The following is a 24,766-nucleotide window of genomic DNA, read 5'->3' as shown; positions in this document are numbered from 1 at the left end:
GCCGTTGTGCCGTCCATTTTGCGAGATTCAACGGAATCACGCATGATCTGAATCTCGCTTGATCTGCATATTTAAATGGTTCATTAAGCTCATTTAAATACCCGTACACTAGATTGACCCAGGGCCCGGGATTGACTGGCTGTGCCTGGGAGAACTCGATAGGGCGCCGTTTAGTGCTGGCCCACACAAACATGGACCAGTCCTAATGGCACCGGGGGGGGGGGGGGAGGGGGAATCTCCCAGGCCATTGGCCTTACTCGGTTATTTGCGAGGTTGAGAGGCTTTGAGTGGAGGCTCCCAGGGATCTCCCCAAAGTTAAGGGGGGTAAGAAGGGTGGTCACAAAAATGGGGGTGGTGCTGAAAGGGTGGGGGGTACTGGGCAAAATGGTGCCCTGATCTGAGAGCAGCTTTTCTGCTTGCAGGCTGAAGCTCGGCAGCAGCGGCAGCATGATGGGGAGAAACCGCCCCAGACCAAAACAAAGGTGCGTAGACGGATGTTTTAGCGCCGGGAAACACCCCGGTTCTGGTCACCACATTATAGGAAGGATGTGGAAGCTTTGGAAAGGGTTCAGAGGAGATTTACTAGGATATTGCTTGGTATGGAGGGAAGGTCTTACGAGGAAAGGCTCAGGGACTTGAGGTTGTTTTCGTTAGAGAGGAGAAGGCTGAGAGGTGACTTAATAGAGACATATAAGATAGTCAGAGGGTTAGATAGGGTGGACAGTGAGAGTCTTTTTCCTCGGATGGTGATGACCAACACGAGGGGACATAGCTTTAAATTGAGGGATGATAGATATAGGACAGATGTCAGAGGCAGTTTCTTTACTCAGAGAGTAGTAGGGGTGTGGAACGCCCTGCCTGCAACAGTAGTAGACTCGCCAACTTTAAGGGCATTTAAGTGGTCACTGGATAGACATATGGATGAAAATGGAATAGTGTAGGTCAGATAGGCTTCAGATGGTTTCACAGGTCGGCGCAACATCGAGGGCCGAAGGGCCCGTACTGCGCTGTAATGTTCTATGTTCTATGTTCTAAACATGCTGTTCAACGCACTTTAACTCAGCTTCGCTGAATAACTCCCAATATCAGAGATCACCTGATTAGCTCCTGTACAGAGGGCTTCTGACACCTGTGACTGCTGTTCCTGTGTTCCTCATTGTGTCTCTGACATTTTCCCAATGACTAACTCCATAGGCTGATGATCTAATTTGGATTTAGCAGGTGCCTGGTCTTCAGTAGTCCGAGTGCCAGAAACCTGGGCTTTCCCTGACTCTAGCTGCCGGGATCTGTGAGGAGTGACCACCAGACTGTGAACCTGAGACTGTGACCCACATGGTGTGTGTGTCTGGGTCGGGGGAGGGGGCAGGTGAATGCTGTGACAGGTCTCCAGGTGAAATGACCTTTCTCCATGGAGCCCTGGGGTATTGGGCTTCCTTCACTGGAGGGGACAAACCCTCCCCATCCCCCCTATCCCCCACCTCTTCTGTGGGTGGCACGGCAGCACAGTGGTTAGCACTGTTGCTTCACAGTGCCAGGGTCCCAGGTTTGATTCCCGGCTTGGCTCACTGTCTGTGTGGAGTCTGCACGTTCTCCCCGTGTCTGCGTGGGTTTCCTCCGGGTGCTCCGGTTTCCTCCCACAAGTCCCGAAAGACGTGCTGTTGGGTGAATTGGACATTCTGAATTCTCCCTCTGTGTACCCGAACAGGCGCCGGAATGTGGTGACTAGGGGATTTTCACAGTAACTTCATTGCAGTATTAATGTAAGCCTACTTATGACAGTAAAGATTATTATTATTATCATTATCTTGTTAGATCCTGGAATGGAGAATCTATGCAATAAGTGACCGTCTGGGCCGGCTCAAACATTTCACAGAAATGTCCGAATTTCCAAAGGTCTCAGAATAATGCATGCTTCCTGATTGGATTGTTGGGAGAGACAGACCTCACCCTCGGTACAGAAACTCCTCCCCCCCCGCCAGCTCTGCAACCAACTGAACAAATACAGTGAACACTCTCAGCTCTGACAATGCACCTTCCGTCTTTCCTCCTCGCCCCCATTCCCCCTTCGTTGGCCATCTTCCTGCGCAAAAGGCAGATGGATGCATTCCGTGGCTACTGTGACCTCCTCATGCCCTCAAACCTGAACACCATGTACAAGGCACAGGTCAGGGCCGTTATGGAGTACTCACTATTTGCCTGCTTGAGTGCAGCTCCAGAAAGGCTTAATGAGCTAAATAGAATCCGGGGCAAAGCAGCCCGCTTGATCAGCACCCCAACCTTCAGTCCCTCCACCACCAATGCAGTGGCAGCAATGTGCACCTTGCACAAGGTGCATTGCAGCAACACATCACGCCTCCTTTGATATTGCCTTCCAAACCCATGACTGCTCCCAGCTCAATGGGCAGTCACACCAGGAACATGGGAACAGCAGCTTCTGCACGTTTCCCTCCACTTCACACCCCATGGCTGTGCCTTCACTGTCGCTGGTTCAAGATCCTACTGTTGCTTCTGTAACAGCAAAGCACACGGACTGCAGAGGTTCACAAAGGCAGCACATAACCATCTCCTCAAGGCAGTTAGAGATGGGCAATAACAGTGATGTCCACGTCCCAGTACAGAGTCACTAAGTGAGTGGTGATGTGAGCTTGTAGTGAGTGGCAGGTTCACATACCCGAGAGGAATAGTTTAGATCATTGACTTGTTCTTTGTATTGCAGTGGAACCTTCCTATGGACTCCTTGCGCACTGACCACCCTGGCAATCTCCCCCCAGGCCGTGGTCAGTTGGGAGGGCCTCTTGCCCCTCCTCTAGGAGGAGACCCTCGAGGGGCATTGCAAGATTGTGGGGCTGGGATTTTCAGCCTTCTGATGCACATCATTCTGTAAGGACCCTGGTTTTAATCCAGCCATGCCAGCCAGGCGGCCAGTTTCCTGCCAGTCCTACAATGAGACTCACCATGAACCACGTGGCTTCATAACTAATGAGTTGGCCAACATATGACACAGTGCGTTTACCCACCATGCTTTTCAGTGGACTTCCTGCTCCCAATACAGGGCTTCCATACATCATTATTGCTGTGGTTGGTGATGTTGTAGGAACATAGGAACAGGAGGAGGCCATTCAGCCCCTCGAGCCTGTCCCGCTATTCAATGAGATCATGGCTGATCTGTGACTGAACTCCATACACCTGCCTTTGGCCCATATCCCTTATTATTTTTGCTTCACAAAAGTCTATCACAGATTTAACATTAACAACTGTTCCATCTTCAACTGCTGTGTGTGGGAGAGAGTCCCAAACCATTACCACCGTTTGAGTGAAGAAGTTCTTCCCAACATCTCTCCTGAATGGTCAGGCCCTAATTTTTAGGCCCACTCCCCCACCCCATCTCTGTCACCCCACCTCACCTTTGGACACTAAGGGGCAATTTATCACAGCTAATCCACTTCACCTGTACATCTTTGGATTGTGGGAGGAAACCGGAGCAGACACGGGGAGAAAGTACAAACTCCACGCAGTCACCCAAGGTCAGAATCAAACCCGGGTCCCTGGCGCTGTGAGGTAGCAGTGCTAACCACTGCGTCACCGTGCCGACCTTTACACACCCTGTGCTGTCCTCACATAGCCCAAAATGACACTGGCCAACAGGAAGCTCCGCACCTACCTGGACCTGAAGCTTTGATCTTTCCCGCTCTTCCTGGCTCCACCTGAGAAGAACGTGGGCTCCTCGATCCTCCCCACCAATTTCCTGGCCTGTTTCCAGCACAAGAATATGTTCAGCATTACAATGAAGGTCGCCAATCGCGATAACATTGTAGAGGAGAAATGCTGTTGTTCAGGAGAAGGTGAAAATGTATTACGACGATAAGATAAGAACGGTTATTTTTTATTGTGACTGATCCGTTTCCAGAGATTAAGTTAATGGCGTACAGAATTATTTACCACTAATGATAAACTCAGTGTATAAAAGAGGGAGCTGGTGTTCACAACACACCAGCTGCAAGATGGCAAAGTTTCTGCTTGCAACAGGTAAGCCTGTTTCACCATTTCATTCCCTTTGATATTGTTTAGAACCATGTTTTACATTGAAAATGACTTTATTCATTTACGGGCAGAACCTAGTACACTGGTTTAAAAAGGCTGAATTTGAAAAAATTTGAGTGATCCATCTCCTGAACCATTCCCAAAACATGGATTTGGGTGGGTGTGGACAAAGCCATTAAATCATTCATGTTGGACAATGGACCTTGACTGAGAAAGGAACTCCACCAGCCATATCATCTAATACCCTTTAAACAGTGGGTATGAAACTGGCTCAGAATGACCATGTTTGGATAACTGGCCAGTTTGTGAGAGGAGATCATGTGATGAGCAAGCTTGCCCTCTTTGTGTTTAAAGAAGCTGTTTTGTTCCAGGGCAGTCAGTGTCAGACTGGAAAGATTCTCTGTCTGTCTCTCTCTCTCTCTCTCTCTGTCTGTGTGTGTGTGTGTTTCTCTCTCTCTGTCTGTCTCTGTCTGTCTGTCTCTCTCTCTGTCTCTCTCTCTCTCCAGCTGTCCTGCAAACTTGTCCCTACCTGTTTTTTGACTCGCCACAAACTGCAGATAGCATCTTAAATATCCACAAACAGCTGCTGACAGCAGAAGAAAAGATGGAAATTGTCCATAAACATCTTTGATGTGTTTTTTGAAAATAAATTTAGAGTACCCAATTCCTTTTTTTTCCAATTAAGGGTCAATTTAGCGTGGCCAATCCACCTACACTGCACAAGGTTGTGGGGGCGAAACCCACGCAAACACGGGGAGAATGTGCAAACTCCACACGGACAGTGACCCAGAGACGGGATCGAACCTGGGACCTCGGTGTCGTGAGGCCGCAGTGCTACCACTGCGCCACCGTGCTGCCCTCCCTCTTTGAGTTATTTTGATGCAGAATCAGGAAAGAGCATTGAGTTCGGTCTGAAACCATTCAGACCTTCAATCTACACGATCTGGGTAGAATTGACTATTGTGGACTTTTAAGGAATTTAACTGAGTGTGTGTGTGTGTATGTGCGTGTGTGCTCATGCATGTGTGCATGCATATGTGTGTGCTCATTGTGTTTGTGTGTGAACTTTGAATGCATGGGAAAAACCTGTCTGTGTGTCCTTTATGGTAACGGCCTTGAAACAGTTAAACACTCACTATGAACTAACAAACAACTCATTGGAAAAAACACCTTTTGTGGTCACCAGGAAGGGAAAGAGCTGTTCTAGAACTTCCCACCTGACCTTAACAGGAATTTGTGGGCGGTGTCTATGATTGGATTCATGGACAATGAAGAATTGGAAGCACAAAATCAAATTGATCCTTCAAGTCTGTTGAACCTTCCAGATAACCGTCCCGTACCAGCCTCCCTGAACAGGTGCCGGAATGTGGTATCGAGGGGCTTTTCACAGTAACTTCATTTGAAGCCTACTTGTGACAATTGTTTTCATAAGATTCATTGTGGAAGACAGTGCTAGAAATCTTAGGTGAATTGGACGTTCTGAATTCTCCCTCTGTGTACCCGAACTGGCGCCGGAATGTGGCGACCAGGGGCTTTTCACAGTAACTTCATTGCAGCATTAATGTAAGCCTACTTGTGGTAATACAGATTATTATTATTCTCAACTCTTAACATGTCTACATGTGTGGATAGTGCCTTCGCGGAAAAGATTGCCTTGGGATACTTTAAAAACCTTTTCCATTGAGAGTTGGGGAGCTGGACATGTAGAAGTGAATTTCTGGCCAGAAGCTGGAAATACACAAATCCTCAAACCTCTGACCAGTTACATTCCAATTGAAGCGGAAGAACAGTAGGTGGGTATGGAATCGGAAACGGACAGGGCAGCATCAGCAAAGATACAGCTGGAGCAACAGAAACGAAAGCCAGAATTTCAAGCAAAAAAGAGGAAAGGAAAAGGCAGGAAAGACCAGAAAAAGAGGAATGAGAATTCCACAAAGGGAAGGCAGAGACAGGAAAGAGAGGCGGAGAGAGATTTCCAGGAAAGGGCGAGAGAGACTGAACCTTCCAGGGCAGACGTTTGAAAGGGAGTAAAAGGCACAAACAGACCAGGAGGTCAGGCATATGTATCTGAGTGGGGAGATATCATTATTAAAGCAAATGACTAACTCAGGAGCTCTGAGAATATTCACGCTTTGTACCGAGGGTTAATCAGGAGGATGTGAAAGCATTTTGGTATCATTCTGAAAATTTCCAATGAGGTTGGAATGGCCAGCAGGGATTTGGACCTCAGTACTGCAAAACAGGAAAACAGGGAAAATTCATGAGGTTCATTTCCGATTGTTCAACAAAAGTTTGGCAAACTATGATATCTGCAATAATGGCCTTCTTTGTGTGTGTGAGCTTGAAGCTGAGACATACCGAGAAAAATCCCAATCTTCCTGGATGTGACACGAGTGAATTTATTTGAGTTTGAGACGCTTCAGCAATTTACTTCCAATCAATTGACACACGTGTGGTAAACCACTGAACATACATTACATGTATTATGGTACACTGCCATTGTACTCCAGTTATTACGGTAAATCCGCCCAGCAGGCTCTGTATAAAAGTCAATGCTCTCCTGCATGGTCCCCATTCTCGGGTCCAGCTGCAGGAGGCTTTATATCTCACACAATAAAGCCTCAATAATTCACCGTTCGTCGCGTGGTCATTGATGGTACATCAACACGTGCTATAGATAAATCCCACATATAAAACTCCCAGAGGGGCGTTTCTCCTCAAGGAATTCAAAAACTCAACTCACTCTTTCCAGAGAGACACAGGTTGAAGAGCCGAGTGTCTACAAAGCCAGACAAGCAGTGATTATGGCTGACTGTGAACACGTCCACAAACACTTTCCCCAAAATAAATCCATCCCGAGTCATCTCCAAAAACCTGAAATGGACAGAAGGTGAGAGAGTGATAGAAGAATAAACAGTCCAGCGTGAGAAAGTAGAAATGGAAACACAGGGGTCCAGCCTCAGACTGAAGGGGTAGGTGCTGAGGACTGCAGTGATGTGTGACAGCCCGTCTGTTTCCATGGTAACTAATCAGGCTGCCTCAGAGCTGACTGCTGGAAATTCAAGGGAACATTTGAAGTTTGGTCTGGGTAACCGGATTGATGCAGGAAAGGGGCCCTGATGGAAAACACAGTGGAAAAGACTGACTATAAATATGGCAGTAAATCCCTATAAATATAAAGAATAAAACCATTCTGCCAGTTTCCACGTGACCTTAAGAATATTGTAAGATGCACTTTGTAAATTAAGCCTTAATCAGTATTTAAATGAGGAATAGAACAAAGAGGAGATTCCATCCTCAACTTCAGCCCTAATTCTAATAGAATGGATTATTTGGGCTATTAGCTGAAGATGCCTTATTATTGGGTCTGGGGCATTTCTTCATCAAACTCAACAGCACTTAAGTTACCGACTGAATTATCCACCTTTGAATGTTCTGTGACAGATATCTGCATTTTTCTGTTGCGATGCAAAATAACATCAAAGTACAAACGTGCAGGTGAGCGAACTTGGTTCTTTTAAAAAAAATTAAAGTACCAAATTCTTTTTTTTTCCAAATAAGGGGCAATTTAGCGCGGCCAATCCACCTACCCTGCTCACCTTTGGGTTGTGGGGATGAAATCCATGCAAACACAGAGAGAATGTGCAAACTCCACACGGACAGTGACCCATGGCCGGGATCGAACCTGGGACCTCAGTGGTGAGGCAGCAGTGCTAACCACTGTGCCACCATGCCGCCCTGCGATCGTGGTTCTATGTTACTTCTTATTCCATTCCTTTATAATCACATATTTCTGTTTTTTAACTATAATAAAAACCTTTATTGTCACAAGTAGGCTTACATTGCAATGAAGTTACTGTGAAAATCCCTAGTCACCACATTCCGGCCCCTGTTCGGGTACACAGAGGGAGAATTCAGAATGTCCAAATTACCTAACAGCACGTCTTTCGGGCCTAGTGGGAAGAAACCGGAGCACCGGGGAAACCCACGCAGACACGGGGAGAACATGCAGACTCCGCACAGACAGTGACCCAAGCCGGGAATTGAACCTGGGACCCTGGCGCTGTGAAGACACAGTGCTAACCAATGTGCTGCCCTATTGTTGAGTTGTGAAGTTAACGGAAATAATTAGAGTTAGAGTTAGATTAAAGTTAGATTATACAGAGTGAGTAGAACGGCAAGCAATTACTTTCTCTGCCATTTTTTGATAAATGGTTAAATTAACAAAGGAATGCCACACATCTGTCCAGAGGCTTTCCTTCACAAGGATAGAGTCAGAAGATAGTTTCAATTTCTTGTTATTTAACTGAAATAGTTCCGCGAATAATCAAATTGCATCAACTATTTGTACATGGGTAATGGTGTTGTGACTTTTCTTTTACTCTCAGACTTTGCTGAGTTTGGGGTGTTACTATTCTCGTCAATTCCAATATTTACATTTCACGTCAATGGAAATCTTAGTAGCATTTTAATATTCTCAGGTGCATTTGAAAATTGATCCACCTGTAGAGTTTAATATAGCTGCTGTCTTAAACATAAATTTCACGACAACTTGAAAGGAACATTTTGCAGCTTTTGCAGTGAAGCGTAGAATCATAGAATCACTACAATGCAGAAGAAGGCCATTCAGCCCATCCAGTCTACACCTACCCTCTGAAAGAGCATCCTAACCTTGGCCCAATCCCCTATGCCATCCCCATAACTCCACCGAACCGTTGAACACTAAACAACAGTTTATAATGGTCAATCCACCTGAACTGCACATATTTGGACTGTGGGAGGAAACCGGAGCACCCGGAGGAAACCCACGCAGACATGGGGAGAAAGTACAAACTCCACACAGTCACCCCAGGTCATAATCGAATCCCGTTCCCTGGTGCTGTGAGGCAGCAGTGCTAACCACTGTGCCAACGTGTCGCCCACCTTCTTAAACCTTTCAGTATATTTTGCTGTGAATTTTAACACGTACCCTATATTCTTTATTCCAGCGGTGGTCTTGTTGGCGTGCCTGGAGCTGGGTGAGTCTTTGTGCTTTTTAAGCTATTTTTAATGATGTGTAATGAGTAGAAGCTCAGTCCTGATTTTCCCTTTCCCTCACTCTCAGGCTCCGCCTACAGACTGGTTTGTTACTTTACAAACTGGGCTCAGTATAGACCAGGAGAGGGGAAGTACATGCCCGAGAATGTGGATCCCTGCTTGTGCACACATCTGATCTACTCTTTTGCTGGGATGAAGGACAATCAAATCACCACCACGGAAGTGAACGATGTGACTCTCTACCACTCATTCAACAGCCTTAAAAACAAGTAGGATTATTCTATAAATATTGCTGAGTTGAATTTGAGGTCCTTTTTATATTCTGTTCGACATTGAATTCCTCTGCCAAATTATACGTAAATATAAGATGACTGACACAGTCAGGGAGTTGATTTCTGGGTGAAATTGGGTTTTGTTGATTTGTGTCCCATTGGCAGAGATGAGTCGCTGCCCAGTGGGTCTGTCAATGCCTGACACAATCATGATGTCACCATGTTGTCCCGTATAAACAAAAAATACACCCTGCCGGGGATTTTCTGCTCCCATTTGCCTTGGGAATGGGGACAGAGCAGAAGATCTCATAAGAGGCCGAAATCGTCGTTTACGTCAGCGGGAAACCTCGTCATAATGACCCCCCCCCCCCCCCCCCCCCCCCCCCCCCCCACCAACCATTGACATAACAGAGTTCCCGCTGTGCTACATTTGGGACCTCATTTAAATACCTTTACCTCTCATCATCAGGTCTCACTGCAGCAATCAATCCCCGCGCTCAAAAGCCCGCCCACGGAGGCATCAGATCATGATGAGGCTGCCATTAACAACAGGAGAGGATTTGGGCCCAGAAAGGGGGAGGACTCAGCTCCAGAAGCCAAGTTTAAACAGACCCTTCCTGAGGATGCAGCCTCCTCTTGCTGGGCCTGACATGAGGAAGGGAAGCCTGGGCTACTCTTTTTAATGGGTGGCCAGTCATCATGAGTGGAATGGTCCACTCAGTTGTGGGGGTGGGGGTAGCATTTCCCCCAAGTTCATTACTGACAAGGTCAAGCGTAATGGGGAGGCATGAGAACAATGAACATTCCTTTGCATGGGGATGGGAAAAATATCAGCCATGATTGAATGACGGAGCAGACTCGATGGGCCGAGTGGCCTAATTATGCTCCTATATCTTATGGTCTTATGCAGCTGAGATCATTCATCTACATTCAGTTAACATTTCTTCACTCTGACAGCAAAGCCAATTATGCCCAATAACTCACCACTGATGTGTGCGAGTGCCATTATTTGCCACTCAGCGGCTAACCTTTGGCTCACTGACTTCCTGATTCAGTGACTGCTATAGATTCCCTGCACCACTAGCCTACTGGGTAAACACGTACACCCGTCTTGACAGTGAGCTGGGGAGCACAGGCTAAGCACAGCACTCTTGATCCATCAATTGTGTACACTGGTGCATCCTGACAGGTGCTCCTGGTTGACCAGGTTGTGCGCAAGGCCTTTGAGTAAAGCTTTGGAAAAATGCTGCTCTTTACATGAGAGTTCAGGGGTCAGTAGGGTAGCCCAAGCTGTGGCTACTCGGTCAAACTGAGTGGGACAAAACTGGTGGTGGGGTCTTGGCCACTTTGTGAGCTGCTGAGAGTCCGATGGTCAATGTGATGACAGCATTTAATCACTTGCCATCGAGTCACAAGTACGAAGCTGTTTGGGTGAAGGGTGAACCGCTGGAAGCAGAAGCCAAAGGTTAACTCTCTTTTTAATTTTCTGATTCATGCAAGAGAGAGGTGGAGCCTGTGGAATTGATCATTCTTCTGATACATTGGGAGGAGAAAAGGCGTCTGGTTGTCCAGAGGCAGGAGCAGAGGCCTAAGGAGAAAGGGGTGACAGGGTCTGCTCCACTGCAATATGAGAGATCAGAGACCGGACGCTCAGAGGTACCTTCCAGGAACCGATGTGTACCGATGGCGGCAGACCTTCCTGTGAAAAAGCAGCAACCAGTGTCGGGGAAGACTTTACCTGTCCAGGGACACGGTGTCTCACTGTGTAGCTGCCTGCGGGAGTCGCCGACACAGGGACTTGGAGGACATCCTCTGCCCGTGGCTTTGAAAGTCCCAGCTGCCCTCAGCTATCCTGTGATCCTGGGCTCTGTTAGTGATCTTTGCTGAATCTCACAATCCTCTTCTTATCACAAGTGCATCATGGAGGTGACAGACATCCTCTTCACAATGGTTCACAACGACACCTGGATCAGGCCAGCCAGGACACAAGAGCCCAGATTGCAGGATTTCCACAAGTACCAGGTGCCATTGACTGCACTCAGTTGGTTCTTGATCCCCATGGAATCAGGCAGTGAATTTATCAACCGCAAGGTCTTCTCTCCTTAAAGGTTCAGCTAGTCTCCGACCACACAAAGCACCTCTTCCAGGTGTGTGCTAGGTCCCCGGGGTCGTGTACATGACTCCTAAACCCTGAGCCACTCTCACATCCTCACCATTTGTGAATGTCCATAGCTGCTACAGGGTGGGCTGCTCAGGGACATGGGATACCCATTGAAGACGTGGCTGATGGCTCCTACGCGGAGGCTACAGAATATAGTTGACATCAGGTACCACGAGGCTCATGCTTCTACTCACTCTTTGGAGGAGCAGACCATTGGGATGCCTGGGCTGGCCTGGTGGAGCCCTGCAGCATCGTCCACAGAGGATGCCTCACATCGTGGCCGCCTGCTACACCCTTCACTTCAGTGGGAGGGAGGAACTGTTTGAGGAGGTGATGGAGGAGCTGCATGTTTCCTCTGATGGGAGGATATCAATGGGGAGGATGAAGGTTTCCTGGAGGATGAGGAGGTCATTAGGCAGTGCTGATGGCCAAAAGGACAGACAAGCTAGGGACGCACTCATTGCCGTCCGAGTCATGGATAGTGATGAAGTGGAACACTGGCCACATTCCATCATCCTGACATCCCTCCTGTCAGTATTACTCTCCCATCTGCTGGCTGGGAGTGCACACCCTCGTGTCATGGGGAGGGAGCAGTTGCCCAAAGTCCTAACGTTGCAGGAAGATGATGATGCCCTGCAGTGGGGATGATGATGCATTGATCCTCAAAGTGCTCCTGTGAATGTCTGACTCCTGTCTGGTTAAAGGTAGTTCGCTTCCTCTCAGTGACCAGGATTACACCATGGAAATGGGGCGGAGCGAGTTTCACCTCTCCTGATCTGGGTTCCTCCTTCGTGATCTGTTCCCTTGAGGTTCAGTGTCACTGGAGGCTAACATTTTATTGGATCAAGCAGCTGGACAACATGTGCAGAGTGTGCACACTGACAATGACTGGGTGGAATGACAGTAACCCTGTACATTGTGGGAGATTTCCTCATTACCTACTAGAAACAGGCAGGACTGAAGTGTTTAGTCACTGTGACGGGGCACCACCAACGTCGTGGCAACATTGCAGGGAGCAAATGGAGGAAGCTCCATTAATTTACCCAGTCTTTCTGATGAAAAGGAATACAGTTGACTGCGTGGCATTATGGGAAGGCATCTCATCAGTGCAACAAAAGAAAGCTTATTTACAGAGGTGGTCACTATCTAAAAGTGCCGAACACCGGTGTCCACACTCTGCAACTAGACCTTCCTAACCTTTCTGATGCTGCCGTTAGATCTTGGTGTATACTTAGGATACACAGTCAAGGTGGAGGCTGCCAGCTGCCTGCCACTCCCTGTTGGCGTGATGACCCTGGGAGGCCTTCTGGAGGACTTAGATCTGGATGGCCTTGGCCTGATTTCGGAGTGCTGCTTTGTTGCCGTGCCACCCTCCTCGGCCTGGGGGCCTGGGGGCCTGGGGGGCTGGGGGCCTGGGGGCCTGGGGGCCTGGGGGCCTGGAGTTGAAGTGGTCACAGGAAAAGGGGATTTGGATGGGCTGAACACACCCCGAGTCACCTAGGTGGAAGCCCAAAGGGTGTGCACCAACTTCAACTCTTCCTTATAGATGCCCCAGGGCCCCCGGCTTCCTCTATGGGGTAGAGGGGCAGGTGGAGTGAGTGCAAGAAGCCCCGTCATCCACCACATTGGCACTCGTGGATGACCACAAGTGCCTGCTCCATGGAATGCATGTTCTTCTCCATGGAATGCATGTTCTTCTCCATGGAATGCGTGTTCTTCTCCATGGAATGCATGTTCTGCTCCTTGAAATGCATGTTCTTCTCCATGAAATGCATGTTCTTCTCCATGAAATGCATGTTCTGCTTCATGGAATACATGTTCTTCTCCATGGAATACAAATTCTTCTCCATGAAATGCATGTTCTTCTCCATGAAATGCATGTTCTTCTCCATGAAATGCATGTTCTTCTCCATGAAATGCATGTTCTTCTCCATGAAATGCATGTTCTTCTCCATGGAATACAAATTCTTCTCCATGAAATGCATGTTCTTCTCCATGAAATGCATGTTCTTCTCCATGGAATACATGTTCTTCTCCATGGAATACGTTCTGCCCCATGGAATACATGTTCGGCTCCATAAAATGCATGTTCTTCTCCATGGAATGCATATTCTGCCCCAGGGAATGCATGTTCATCTCCATGGAATACATGTTCATCTCTATGGAATATATGTTCTGCTCCATGGAATACATGTTCTCCATGGAACGCATGTTGAGCTCCATGGAATACATGTTCTTCTCCATGGAATGCATGTTCTTCACCAGTACAGGGCTGATGTCTTGCACCAAGGTCTCAATGTGATGATACTTAGAACATGAATCTTTTGGCCATCCATTGTTGAGATTGTGTATCACCATTTGTAATACTTCATCCTTCTCTGTTTCTTCAACAATCAGTTTTGACTTTACACCCGACACTGGTAGTGTTTCTGTGATCATATCTACATGAACCTGCACATCCTCTCCAGTGGAGCTGTCAACGTGTGCTGTTGTAGCCCCTGACAACGCATCCGCTACCACAATATGTTTGCCAGGTGTACAGATCAATTCAAAGTCATGGGCTGGTTCTCCGATCCCCAACGTCGCAGTCGCGTTCGGTGACAGGGCGGAGAATCCCCGATGACGCCCCCTGAAGAGTGGCGTACTCGGTGAGTATGCCGCAGGCCATATCCAAGCCCTCCTAACGTTGGCTGAGGTTCGCCCACCATGCTCTGTCCCCGACCGGCCGAGTTCCCGACGGCGTGGGCCACGTGTGATCTCACCCGTTGGGAACTCGACTTGGTGGCTGCGTCCAGACACTGGTCCAGTGTCGCCACAGTCCGGGGAGGGCCAATCCGCGGGCAGGGGGGTACATATTCGGGGCTGGAGGCACTATGGTGGGGCGGTCCGAGGCCGCGAGGCGGCCAAAGGGGGCGACTATTTTTACGGGCCGGATCCGCCAGCGGCATCCGGCATGAAGCCTCCGGCATGAAGCATCCGGCATGAAGCCTCCGGCATGAAGCATCCGGCATGAAGCATCCGGCATGAAGCATCCGCCATGAAGCATCCGGCATGAAGCCTCCGGCATGAAGCATCCGGCATGAAGCCTCCGGCATGAAGCATCCGGCATGAAGCATCCGGCATGAAGCATCCGGCATGAAGCATCCGCCATGAAGCATCCGTCATGAAGCATCCGGCATGAAGCATCCGGCATGAAGCATCCGGCATGAAGCATCCGTCATGAAGTATCCGCCATGAAGCATCCAGCATGAAGCATCCGGCATGAAGCATCCGGCATGAAGCATCCGGCATGAAGCATCCGGCATGAAGCATCCGGCATGAAGCATCCGGCATGAAGCATCCGGCATGAAGCATCCGCCATGAAGCATCCGGCATGAAGCATCCGGCATGAAGCATCCGGCATGAAGCATCCGGCATGAAGCATCCGGCATGAAGCATCCGGCATGAAGCATCCGCCATGAAGCATCCGGCATGAAGCATCCGGCATGAAGCATCCGGCATGAAGCATCCGGCATGAAGCATCCGGCATGAAGCATCCGGCATGAAGCATCCGCCATGAAGCATCCGCCATGAAGCATCCGCCATGAAGCATCCGGCATGAAGCATCCGCCATGAAGCATCCGCCATCAAGCATCCGGCATGAAGCATCCGGCATGAAGCATCCGGCATGAAGCATCCGGCATGAAGCATCCGGCATGAAGTATCCGCCATGAAGCATCCGCCATGAAGCATCCGGCATGAAGCATCCGGCATGAAGCATCCGCCATGAAGCATCCGGCATGAAGCATCCGCCATGAAGCATCCGGCATGAAGCCTCCGGCATGAAGCATCCGCCATGAAGCATCCGGCATGAAGCATCCGGCATGAAGCATCCGGCATGAAGCCTCCGCCATGAAGCATCCGGCATGAAGCATCCGGCATGAAGCATCCGGCATGAAGCCTCCGGCATGAAGCATCCGGCATGAAGCATCCGGCATGAAGCATCCGGCATGAAGCATCCGCCATGAAGCATCCGGCATGAAGCATCCGGCATGAAGCATCCGGCATGAAGCATCCGCCATGAAGCATCCGGCATGAAGCATCCGGCATGAAGCATCCGGCATGAAGCATCCGCCATGAAGCATCCGGCATGAAGCATCCGGCATGAAGCATCCGGCATGAAGCATCCGGCATGAAGCATCCGGCATGAAGCATCCGCCATGAAGCATCCGGCATGAAGCATCCGGCATGAAGCATCCGGCATGAAGCATCCGGCATGAAGCATCCGGCATGAAGCATCCGGCATGAAGCATCCGGCATGAAGCCTCCGCCATGAAGTATCCGCCATGAAGCATCCGTCATGAAGCATCCGGCATGAAGCATCCGGCATGAAGCATCCGCCATGAAGCATCCGGCATGAAGCATCCGGCATGAAGCCTCCGGCATGAAGTATCCGCCATGAAGCATCCGCCATGAAGCATCCGGCATGAAGCATCCGGCATGAAGCATCCGCCATGAAGCATCCGGCATGAAGCCTCCGGCATGAAGCATCCGCCATGAAGCATCCGGCATGAAGCATCCGGCATGAAGCATCCGGCATGAAGCCTCCGCCATGAAGCATCCGGCATGAAGCATCCGGCATGAAGCATCCGGCATGAAGCCTCCGGCATGAAGCATCCGGCATGAAGCATCCGGCATGAAGCATCCGGCATGAAGCATCCGGCATGAAGCATCCGGCATGAAGCATCCGCCATGAAGCATCCGCCATGAAGCATCCGCCATGAAGCATCCGGCATGAAGCATCCGGCATGAAGCATCCGGCATGAAGCATCCGCCATGAAGTATCCGCCATGAAGCATCCGCCATGAAGCATCCGGCATGAAGCATCCGGCATGAAGCATCCGGCATCCGGCATGAAGCATCCGGCATGAAGCATCCGGCATGAAGCATCCGGCATGAAGCATCCGGCATGAAGCATCCGCCATGAAGCCTCCGGCATGAAGCATCCAGCATGAAGCCTTCGCCATGAAGCATCCGGCATGAAGCATCCGGCATGAAGCATCCGGCATGAAGTATCCGCCATGAAGCATCCAGCATGAAGCATCCGGCATGAAGCATCCGGCATGAAGCATCCGGCATGAAGCATCCGGCATGAAGCATCCGGCATGAAGCATCCGGCATGAAGCATCCGGCATGAAGCATCCGGCATGAAGCATCCGGCATGAAGCCTCCGGCATGAAGCATCCGGCATGAAGCCTCCGGCATGAAGCATCCGCCATGAAGCATCCGGCATGAAGCCTCCGGCATGAAGCCTCCGGCATGAAGCATCCGGCATGAAGCATCCGGCATGAAGCATCCGGCATGAAGCATCCGGCATGAAGCATCCGCCATGAAGCATCCGGCATGAAGCATCCGCCATGAAGCATCCGCCATGAAGCATCCGGCATGAAGCATCCGGCATGAAGCATCCGGCATGAGGCATCCGCCATGAAGCATCCGGCATGAAGCATCCGGCATGAAGCATCCGCCATGAAGCATCCGCCATGAAGCATCCGGCATGAAGCATCCGGCATGAAGCATCCGGCATGAAGCCTCCGGCATGATGCATCCGCCATGAAGCATCCGCCATGAAGCATCCGGCATGAAGCATCCGGCATGAAGCATCCGGCATGAAGCATCCGGCATGAAGCATCCGGCATGAAGCATCCGCCATGAAGTATCCGCCATGAAGCATCCGGCATGAAGCATCCGGCATGAAGCATCCGGCATGAAGCATCCGGCATGAAGCATCCGGCATGAAGCATCCGCCATGAAGCATCCGGCATGAAGCATCCGGCATGAAGCATCCGCCATGAAGCATCCGCCATGAAGCATCCGGCATGAAGCATCCGGCATGAAGCATCCGGCATGAAGCATCCAGCATGAAGCCTCCGCCATGAAGCATCCGGCATGAAGCATCCGGCATGAAGCCTCCGGCATGAAGCATCCAGCATGAAGCCTCCGCCATGAAGCATCCGGCATGAAGCATCCGGCATGAAGCCTCCGGCATGAAGTATCCGCCATGAAGCCTCCGGCATGAAGCCTCCGGCATGAAGCATCCGGCATGAAGCATCCGGCATGAAGCATCCGGCATGAAGCATCCGGCATGAAGCATCCGCCATGAAGCATCCGGCATCCGGCATGAAGCCTCCGGCATGAAGCATCCGGCATGAAGCATCCGGCATCCGGCATGAAGCATCCGGCATGAAGCATCCGGCATGAAGCATCCGGCATCCGCCATGAAGCATCCGCCATGAAGCATCCGGCATGAAGCATCCGGCATGAAGCATCCGGCATGAAGCATCCGCCATGAAGCATCCGTCATGAAGTATCCGCCATGAAGCATCCAGCATGAAGCATCCGGCATGAAGCATCCGGCATGAAGCATCCGGCATGAAGCATCCGGCATGAAGCATCCGTCATGAAGTATCCGCCATGAAGCATCCAGCATGAAGCATCCGGCATGAAGCATCCGGCATGAAGCATCCGGCATGAAGCATCCGGCATGAAGCCTCCGGCATGAAGCATCCGGCATGAAGCATCCGCCATGAAGCATCCAGCATGAAGCCTCCGCCATGAAGCATCCGGCATGAAGCATCCGGCATGAAGCCTCCGGCATGAAGCATCCGGCATGAAGCATCCGGCATGAAGCATCCGGCATGAAGCATCCGGCATGAAGCATCCGGCATGAAGCATCCGCCATGAAGCATCCGCCATGAAGCATCCGCCATGAAGCATCCGGCATGAAGCATCCGGCATGAAGCCTCCGCCATGAAGCATCCGCCATGAAGCATCCGGCATGAAGCATCCGGCATGAAGCATCCGGCATGAAGCATCCGGCATGAAGCATCCGCCATGAAGCATCCGCCATGAAGCATCCGACATGAAGCATCCGGCATGAAGCATCCGGCATGAAGCATCCGGCATCCGGCATGAAGCATCCGGCATGAAGCATCCGGCATGAAGCATCCGGCATGAAGCATCCGGCATGAAGCATCCGCCATGAAGCATCCGCCATGAAGCATCCGCCATGAAGCATCCGGCATGAAGCATCCGGCATGAAGCCTCCGCCATGAAGCATCCGGCATGAAGCATCCGGCATGAAGCATCCGGCATGAAGCATCCGGCATGAAGCATCCGCCATGAAGCATCCGGCATGAAGCATCCGCCATGAAGCATCCGGCATGAAGCATCCGGCATGAAGCATCCGGCATGAAGCCTCCGCCATGAAGCATCCGCCATGAAGCATCCGGCATGAAGCATCCGGCATGAAGCATCCGGCATGAAGCATCCGGCATGAAGCCTCCGCCATGAAGCATCCGCCATGAAGCATCCGACATGAAGCATCCGCCATGAAGCATCCGGCATGAAGCCTCCGGCATGAAGCCTCCGCCATGAAGCATCCGGCATGAAGCCTCCGCCATGAAGCCTCCGCCATGAAGCATCCGGCATGAAGCATCCGGCATGAAGCATCCGGCATGAAGCATCCGCCATGAAGCATCCGGCATGAAGCATCCGCCATGAAGCATCCGCCATGAAGCATCCGCCATGAAGCATCCGGCATGAAGCATCCGGCATGATGCATCCGCCATGAAGCATCCGGCATGAAGCATCCGCCATGAAGCATCCGCCATGAAGCATCCGGCATGAAGCATCCGCCATGAAGCATGGCGTGACCGCTGCAGGCTGCTGCCGTGCGCATGCGCGGCCATGGACCCGGTAACTCTCCAGGCTGAATCGGCAGCTAAAGCTGGGAGCTCTATGCTGCCTACCTGCTAGCCCACCCGGAACAGGGAATGGGTTGCCGTTTTGCACTAGTTTTCCTGGCGTAAAGCGCTACCGTTTCCTCACTGGCGTGGGGACTTAGTATCCAGAACGGAGAATCCAGCCCCATGTCTCTGAAGCTTCATCATTAAACGTTGAATTTAAGGAGACATCTCACTGAGATTTTTCTTGACTATTCTTTGTAGCACCGTTTCACTAAATTTGAAGACTGTGTCCTTCAAATCTTCACTCTTCTGATCTTTAGTTTTTGATCACCATTCCAGGTACTATATTATGTTCTTTCACAGAGACATTTACTGAGTCGGCATACTAAAGAAGATCTTGTTCAAGACTAGTCAATTTTATGATAGTATAATAAACAATTTCTCCTCCAGACTCCCCCAAGGTTACAGTGTCACGTGCCATTACTTGCCTGACACCTACTGGTCGGAGACTATACATATTTACACATGCACTTGCTTATGCATATCATTACAAACAGTCTCCTCTTTGTGTGGTAGATCCTGTTGTGAGAAGTTTGGTCCGTACTGAGCTATTTCTGTTCAATTCAAATTTAGAACCAAAAGGGGAAAGCGGTAAAATATTGGAACAATAATGATTTTCAGTACTTGGTGCATTTACTTATGTTCCTCATTCTGAAAGAGCAATTTCTCTGTTCTTCCAACAGAAATGGAAACCTTAAAACACTCCTGTCCATTGGAGGCTGGAAGTTTGGAAGTCAGAAGTAAGATAAAAATATTTTATCGCAGTGTTGGGTGAAATGTGCTTCTTTTCAAATCGTTCATAATGTAAAATAAGAGATAGATTTTGGGATGAATACTCTGTAGTTATTGATAAGTATGTAGATTGTTTATTAATGAGCATACTGTGACTAGGTTCAGCTGTGTGCAAAATATATAAAAATATAATTTACCGGAAATTATCGAACAGGAAAGACTGTATAACTTTTACAAAGGCTTAAATTGTGTTAATTGACCCAGTGAAGATTGATTCAACTGATTATCAAGAGCAGCAACAAGAAACACCATACCCTAATGATATTTTTGTAAATTATAATTGGTTTCCTTGTACATTCTGAAATTACAAAAGATTGAAAGCCTTTCAGTTTCAGATGGTAATTGCAGAATTTAAAATATTCCAGTTCTGGTTTTGTTTAACATTCTCGTCTCCTTTAGATTCACCGCTATGGCTTCCACGTCAAAGACTCGCCAAATTTTCATAACGTCTGTGATTAACTTCCTGCGCGGTTACGGGTTTGATGGTTTGGATATTGACTGGGAATACCCTGGGCCAGAAGGCAGAAGATATTTCACCATTTTGGCAAAGGTAGCAGGAAATAGACTTAACAGGATGCTTAATCTCTTGGCTAAATTAAAGCATCTTTCGATCCTATTTGTAAATTCAAATTTTTGATTAATGTCTTCACCAAAGACACACGGAACGTAGGAACAGTGATGGGACAATGAACATAGGAACAGTGATGGGACATTGAACATGGGAACAGTGATGGGACAATGAACATAGGAACAGTGATGGGACATTGAACATAGGAACAGTGATGGGACATTGAACATGGGAACAGTGATGGGACATTGAACATGGGAACAGTGATGGGGCATAGAACATGGGAACAGTGATGGGACATTGAACATAGGAACAGTGATGGGACATTGAACATGGGAACAGTGATGGGACATTGAACATGGGAACAGTGACGGGACATTGAACATGGGAACAGTGACAGGACATTGAACATAGGAACAGTGATGGTACATTGAACATAGGAACAGTGATGGTACATTGAACATGGGAACAGTGATGGTACATTGAACATGGGAACAGTGATGGGACATTGAACACGGGAACAGTGACGGGACATTGAACATAGGAACAGTGACAGGACATTGAACATGGAAACAGTGATGGTACATTGAACATGGGAACAGTGATGGGACATTGAACATGGGAACAGTGATGGTACATTGAACATGGGAACAGTGATGGGACATTGAACACGGGAACAGTGACGGGACATTGAACATGGGAACAGTGATGGGACATTGAACATGGGAACAGTGATGGGTCATTGAACATTGGAACAGTGATGGGATATTGAACATGGGAACAGTGATGGGATATTGAACATAGGAACAGTGATGGGTCATTGAACATGGGAACAGTGACAGGACATTGAACATGGGAACAGTGATGGGACATTGAACATGGGAACAGTGATGGGACATTGAACATGGGAACAGTGACAGTACATTGAACATGGGAACAGTGATGGGACATTGAACATGGGAACAGTGACGGGACATTGAACATGGGAACAGTGATGGGACATTGAACATGGGAACAGTGACGGGACATTGAACATGGGAACAGTGATGGGACATTGAACATGGGAACAGTGATGGGACATTGAACATGGGAACAGTGACGGGACATTGAACATAGGAACAGTGATGGGACATTGAACATGGGAACAGTGATGGGACATTGAACATGGGAACAGTGATGGGTCATTGAACATAGGAACAGTGACAGTACATTGAACATGGAAACAGTGATGGTACATTGAACATGGGAACAGTGATGGTACATTGACCATGGGAACAGTGACAGGACATTGAACATGGGAACAGTGATGGGACATTGAACATGGGAACAGTGATGGGACATTGAACATGGGAACAGTGACGGGACATTGAACATAGGAACAGTGATGGGACATTGAACATGGGAACAGTGATGGGACATTGAACATGGGAACAGTGATGGGTCATTGAACATAGGAACAGTGACAGTACATTGAACATGGGAACAGTGACGGGACATTGAACATGGGAACAGTGATGGGATATTGAACATAGGAACAGTGATGGGACATTGAACATGGGAACAGTGATGGGACATTGAACATGGGAACAGTGATGGGTCATTTAACATAGGAACAGTGATGGGACATTGAACATGGGAACAGTGATGGGACATTGAACATGGGAACAGTGACGGGACATTGAACATAGGAACAGTGATGGGATATTGAACATGGGAACAGTGATGGTACATTGACCATGGGAACAGTGATGGGACATTGAACATGGGAACAGTGACGGGACATTGAACATGGGAACAGTGATGGGTCATTGAACATGGGAACAGTGACGGGACATTGAAGACAGGAACAGTGATGGGACATTGAACATGGGAACAGTGACGGGACATTGAAGACAGGAACAGTGATGGGACATTGGACATAGGAACAGTGACGGACATAGAACATGGGAACAGTGATGGGACATTGGACATAGGAACAGTGACGGGACATAGAACACAGGAACAGTGATGGGACATTGAACATGGGAACAGTGATGGGACAATGAACATGGGAACAGTGATGGGACATTGAACATGAGAACAGTGATGGGTCATTGAACATGGGAACAGTGATGGGACATTGAACATGGGAACAGTGATGGGACATTGAACATGGGAACAGTGATGGGACTTTGAGATCTTAGCCTGTGTCACCATTTAATGAGATCATGGCTGATGTGAAACCGAACCAACTTTGAGAGACAGTTTTAAAGGACAGTTTCACAAAACTTGTGAAACATGAAATTAGAATATTTAAATGTGAAACATATGAATTTACACAATGAAAGTAATTGGATAGAATCCTCATTAATCACTGTGCTGGCGACTGTGCAGTAAGAGCTATCAATCTGGGCTCCGTTTAAACCTGGTCCTACCTCTGACTTTACCCTTAGATTAGATACAATATTGTGTGACACTTGGCCATGGATACGTTATATGAAACTGAATAATTCTTTGGTCTGTGTTTCAAACTCTCCATTTGGTGAGGATGTGTCAATAAGAGAAAGTTTATGAATTTTCTAGGAAATGCTGGCTGCCTTTGAAGCTGAGGCGAAAAGCTCTGGACAATCCCGCCTGCTGATCTCAGCCGCAGTTTCTGCCGCACCAGGTCATGTTCATATGCACTATCAGGTTCCTCTGCTTGGACAGTAAGTACCATGTTAGTCACAGAGAGCTTTCTATGTCGGCAGTTTTTTTTGTGCTTCCTCGCTAGTTCAGCTAGTTTAACTAATTAACAACTAAATCATTCAGACCTGCAAAGCCCTCCATTCAATCTCCAGTTGGCGTTGAGTTGGCTGAATTCTGCTGAGGCAATGTTAGAGCTGCTAAGATTGTTCTTGGTATTTCCATTCTGTCCTGTAACCTCCAACATAAAGTGCAAGCATCGTGTCATCATGTGAGGATAGAATTGGGCTCTGCTTCCAATCTCTACTCAGCTAACTGCCTCTCAGTGTTCAGTGTCAACAATAGACATCAATAATGATTAGTATGTTGTGCAGTACCTGTAGAATTGTATTTTGCCAAAGAGATAGTGAATCGTAAAAAATACCCTTTTCTAACTGCCCGTTCTTAAAGCAAAGTGACAGAGAGGAAGGTGAATACAGGCAGAGAGGAGAGAGGGACAGAGGCGGCAGGGTGAAAGGGGGAGAGACTGGGTTCAGGGGAGATGATGAGAGAGAGAGGTTGAATTTATCTACTCGAATGTGAGTTTAGCTTCTTGCAGTGTTTTGGGTTTGATAGTTTGGTTATTGGCTGGGAGTGTCCCAGTTATTCTGTGTTCACGACTTGGATAATGTTCAGAAAGTTCGACAAATGTGTCTTTTCTTCAATGAACAGTAAAGTATAAAACAGAAGGTGAATAGTAGAGGAAAGAATTTGAATGGTGTACTACTTACACAGCTTTAGTGCATCCCAAATATGTTCATCGTAAATGAAATATTTTGGAGCAATGTAGACACGGCTGCAGTGTCTGTAAATGCAGCAACCAACAAACTCACATCAAATCCCCAGTAACAGCAATCAGATCATCACCAGATGTACTGGGATTCTTTCTGCTCGTTTAGATTGAGCAATAAATGTCTTTCAGGAAACAAGAAGAACATCTTACCCCTTGCCTTTTGTAAAAAATATATATTTTGAATGATGGAGGAAGTGTCTATGCATTAAGATTCCCCACCTTCAATCATCATGTCATCTTTGCTTTCTGATTTGTTTCTCTGAAGCTACCGACCCTTCTGCAAATATCAGAGAGTCCACAGTGAAAGACCGAGCTGTGGTCTGCAGACCTGGAATGATGTGGGCATGTGAGAAGCTGAAGATTCAGGAAGACCTACTGGGCACGGGGATTTGATCAGAGATCAGTGGAAGTTTTTTTGGGTTGATGGGCACAATTTAACTGAAACATTTCCAAGTGCCATTTTGGGCGGGATTGGCAGGGTGTTACTCGACAGCTGCGTTAGCGAGATTGCGGCCTGTAATTAACTGCAGTTAGTGCCGGAAATGAGCCCCAACCAACTTCTCGGCATTACTGGCTGTCTCACCATCTGATTCACCATGCATTGCACAATGA

At 48.6% G+C, this 24,766-nt stretch overlaps 1 protein-coding gene across 1 annotated transcript in view; it reads left to right on the top strand.

The window, feature by feature from the left end:
• Window positions 1–3,995: 3,995 nt before the first annotated feature.
• Window positions 3,996–24,766, top strand: part of LOC119978674 (acidic mammalian chitinase-like) — a 36,542-nt gene continuing 15,771 nt past the window's right edge. Inside the window, exons 1-6 of the mRNA XM_038820462.1 lie at window positions 3,996–4,026; window positions 9,030–9,059; window positions 9,146–9,347; window positions 19,982–20,038; window positions 20,490–20,640; window positions 23,221–23,345. Coding sequence (XP_038676390.1) covers window positions 4,002–4,026; window positions 9,030–9,059; window positions 9,146–9,347; window positions 19,982–20,038; window positions 20,490–20,640; window positions 23,221–23,345 — 590 coding nt within the window. The 5' untranslated portion in view covers window positions 3,996–4,001. The remainder of the gene's footprint in view (window positions 4,027–9,029; window positions 9,060–9,145; window positions 9,348–19,981; window positions 20,039–20,489; window positions 20,641–23,220; window positions 23,346–24,766) is intronic.

The sequence above is a fragment of the Scyliorhinus canicula genome, chromosome 15 (genome assembly GCF_902713615.1).
Source record: "Scyliorhinus canicula chromosome 15, sScyCan1.1, whole genome shotgun sequence".
Classification (NCBI taxonomy): Eukaryota; Metazoa; Chordata; class Chondrichthyes; order Carcharhiniformes; family Scyliorhinidae; genus Scyliorhinus; species Scyliorhinus canicula.
The sequence above is the reverse complement of the archived record's forward strand: the minus strand, read 5'-3'. Positions and strand labels throughout refer to the sequence as shown.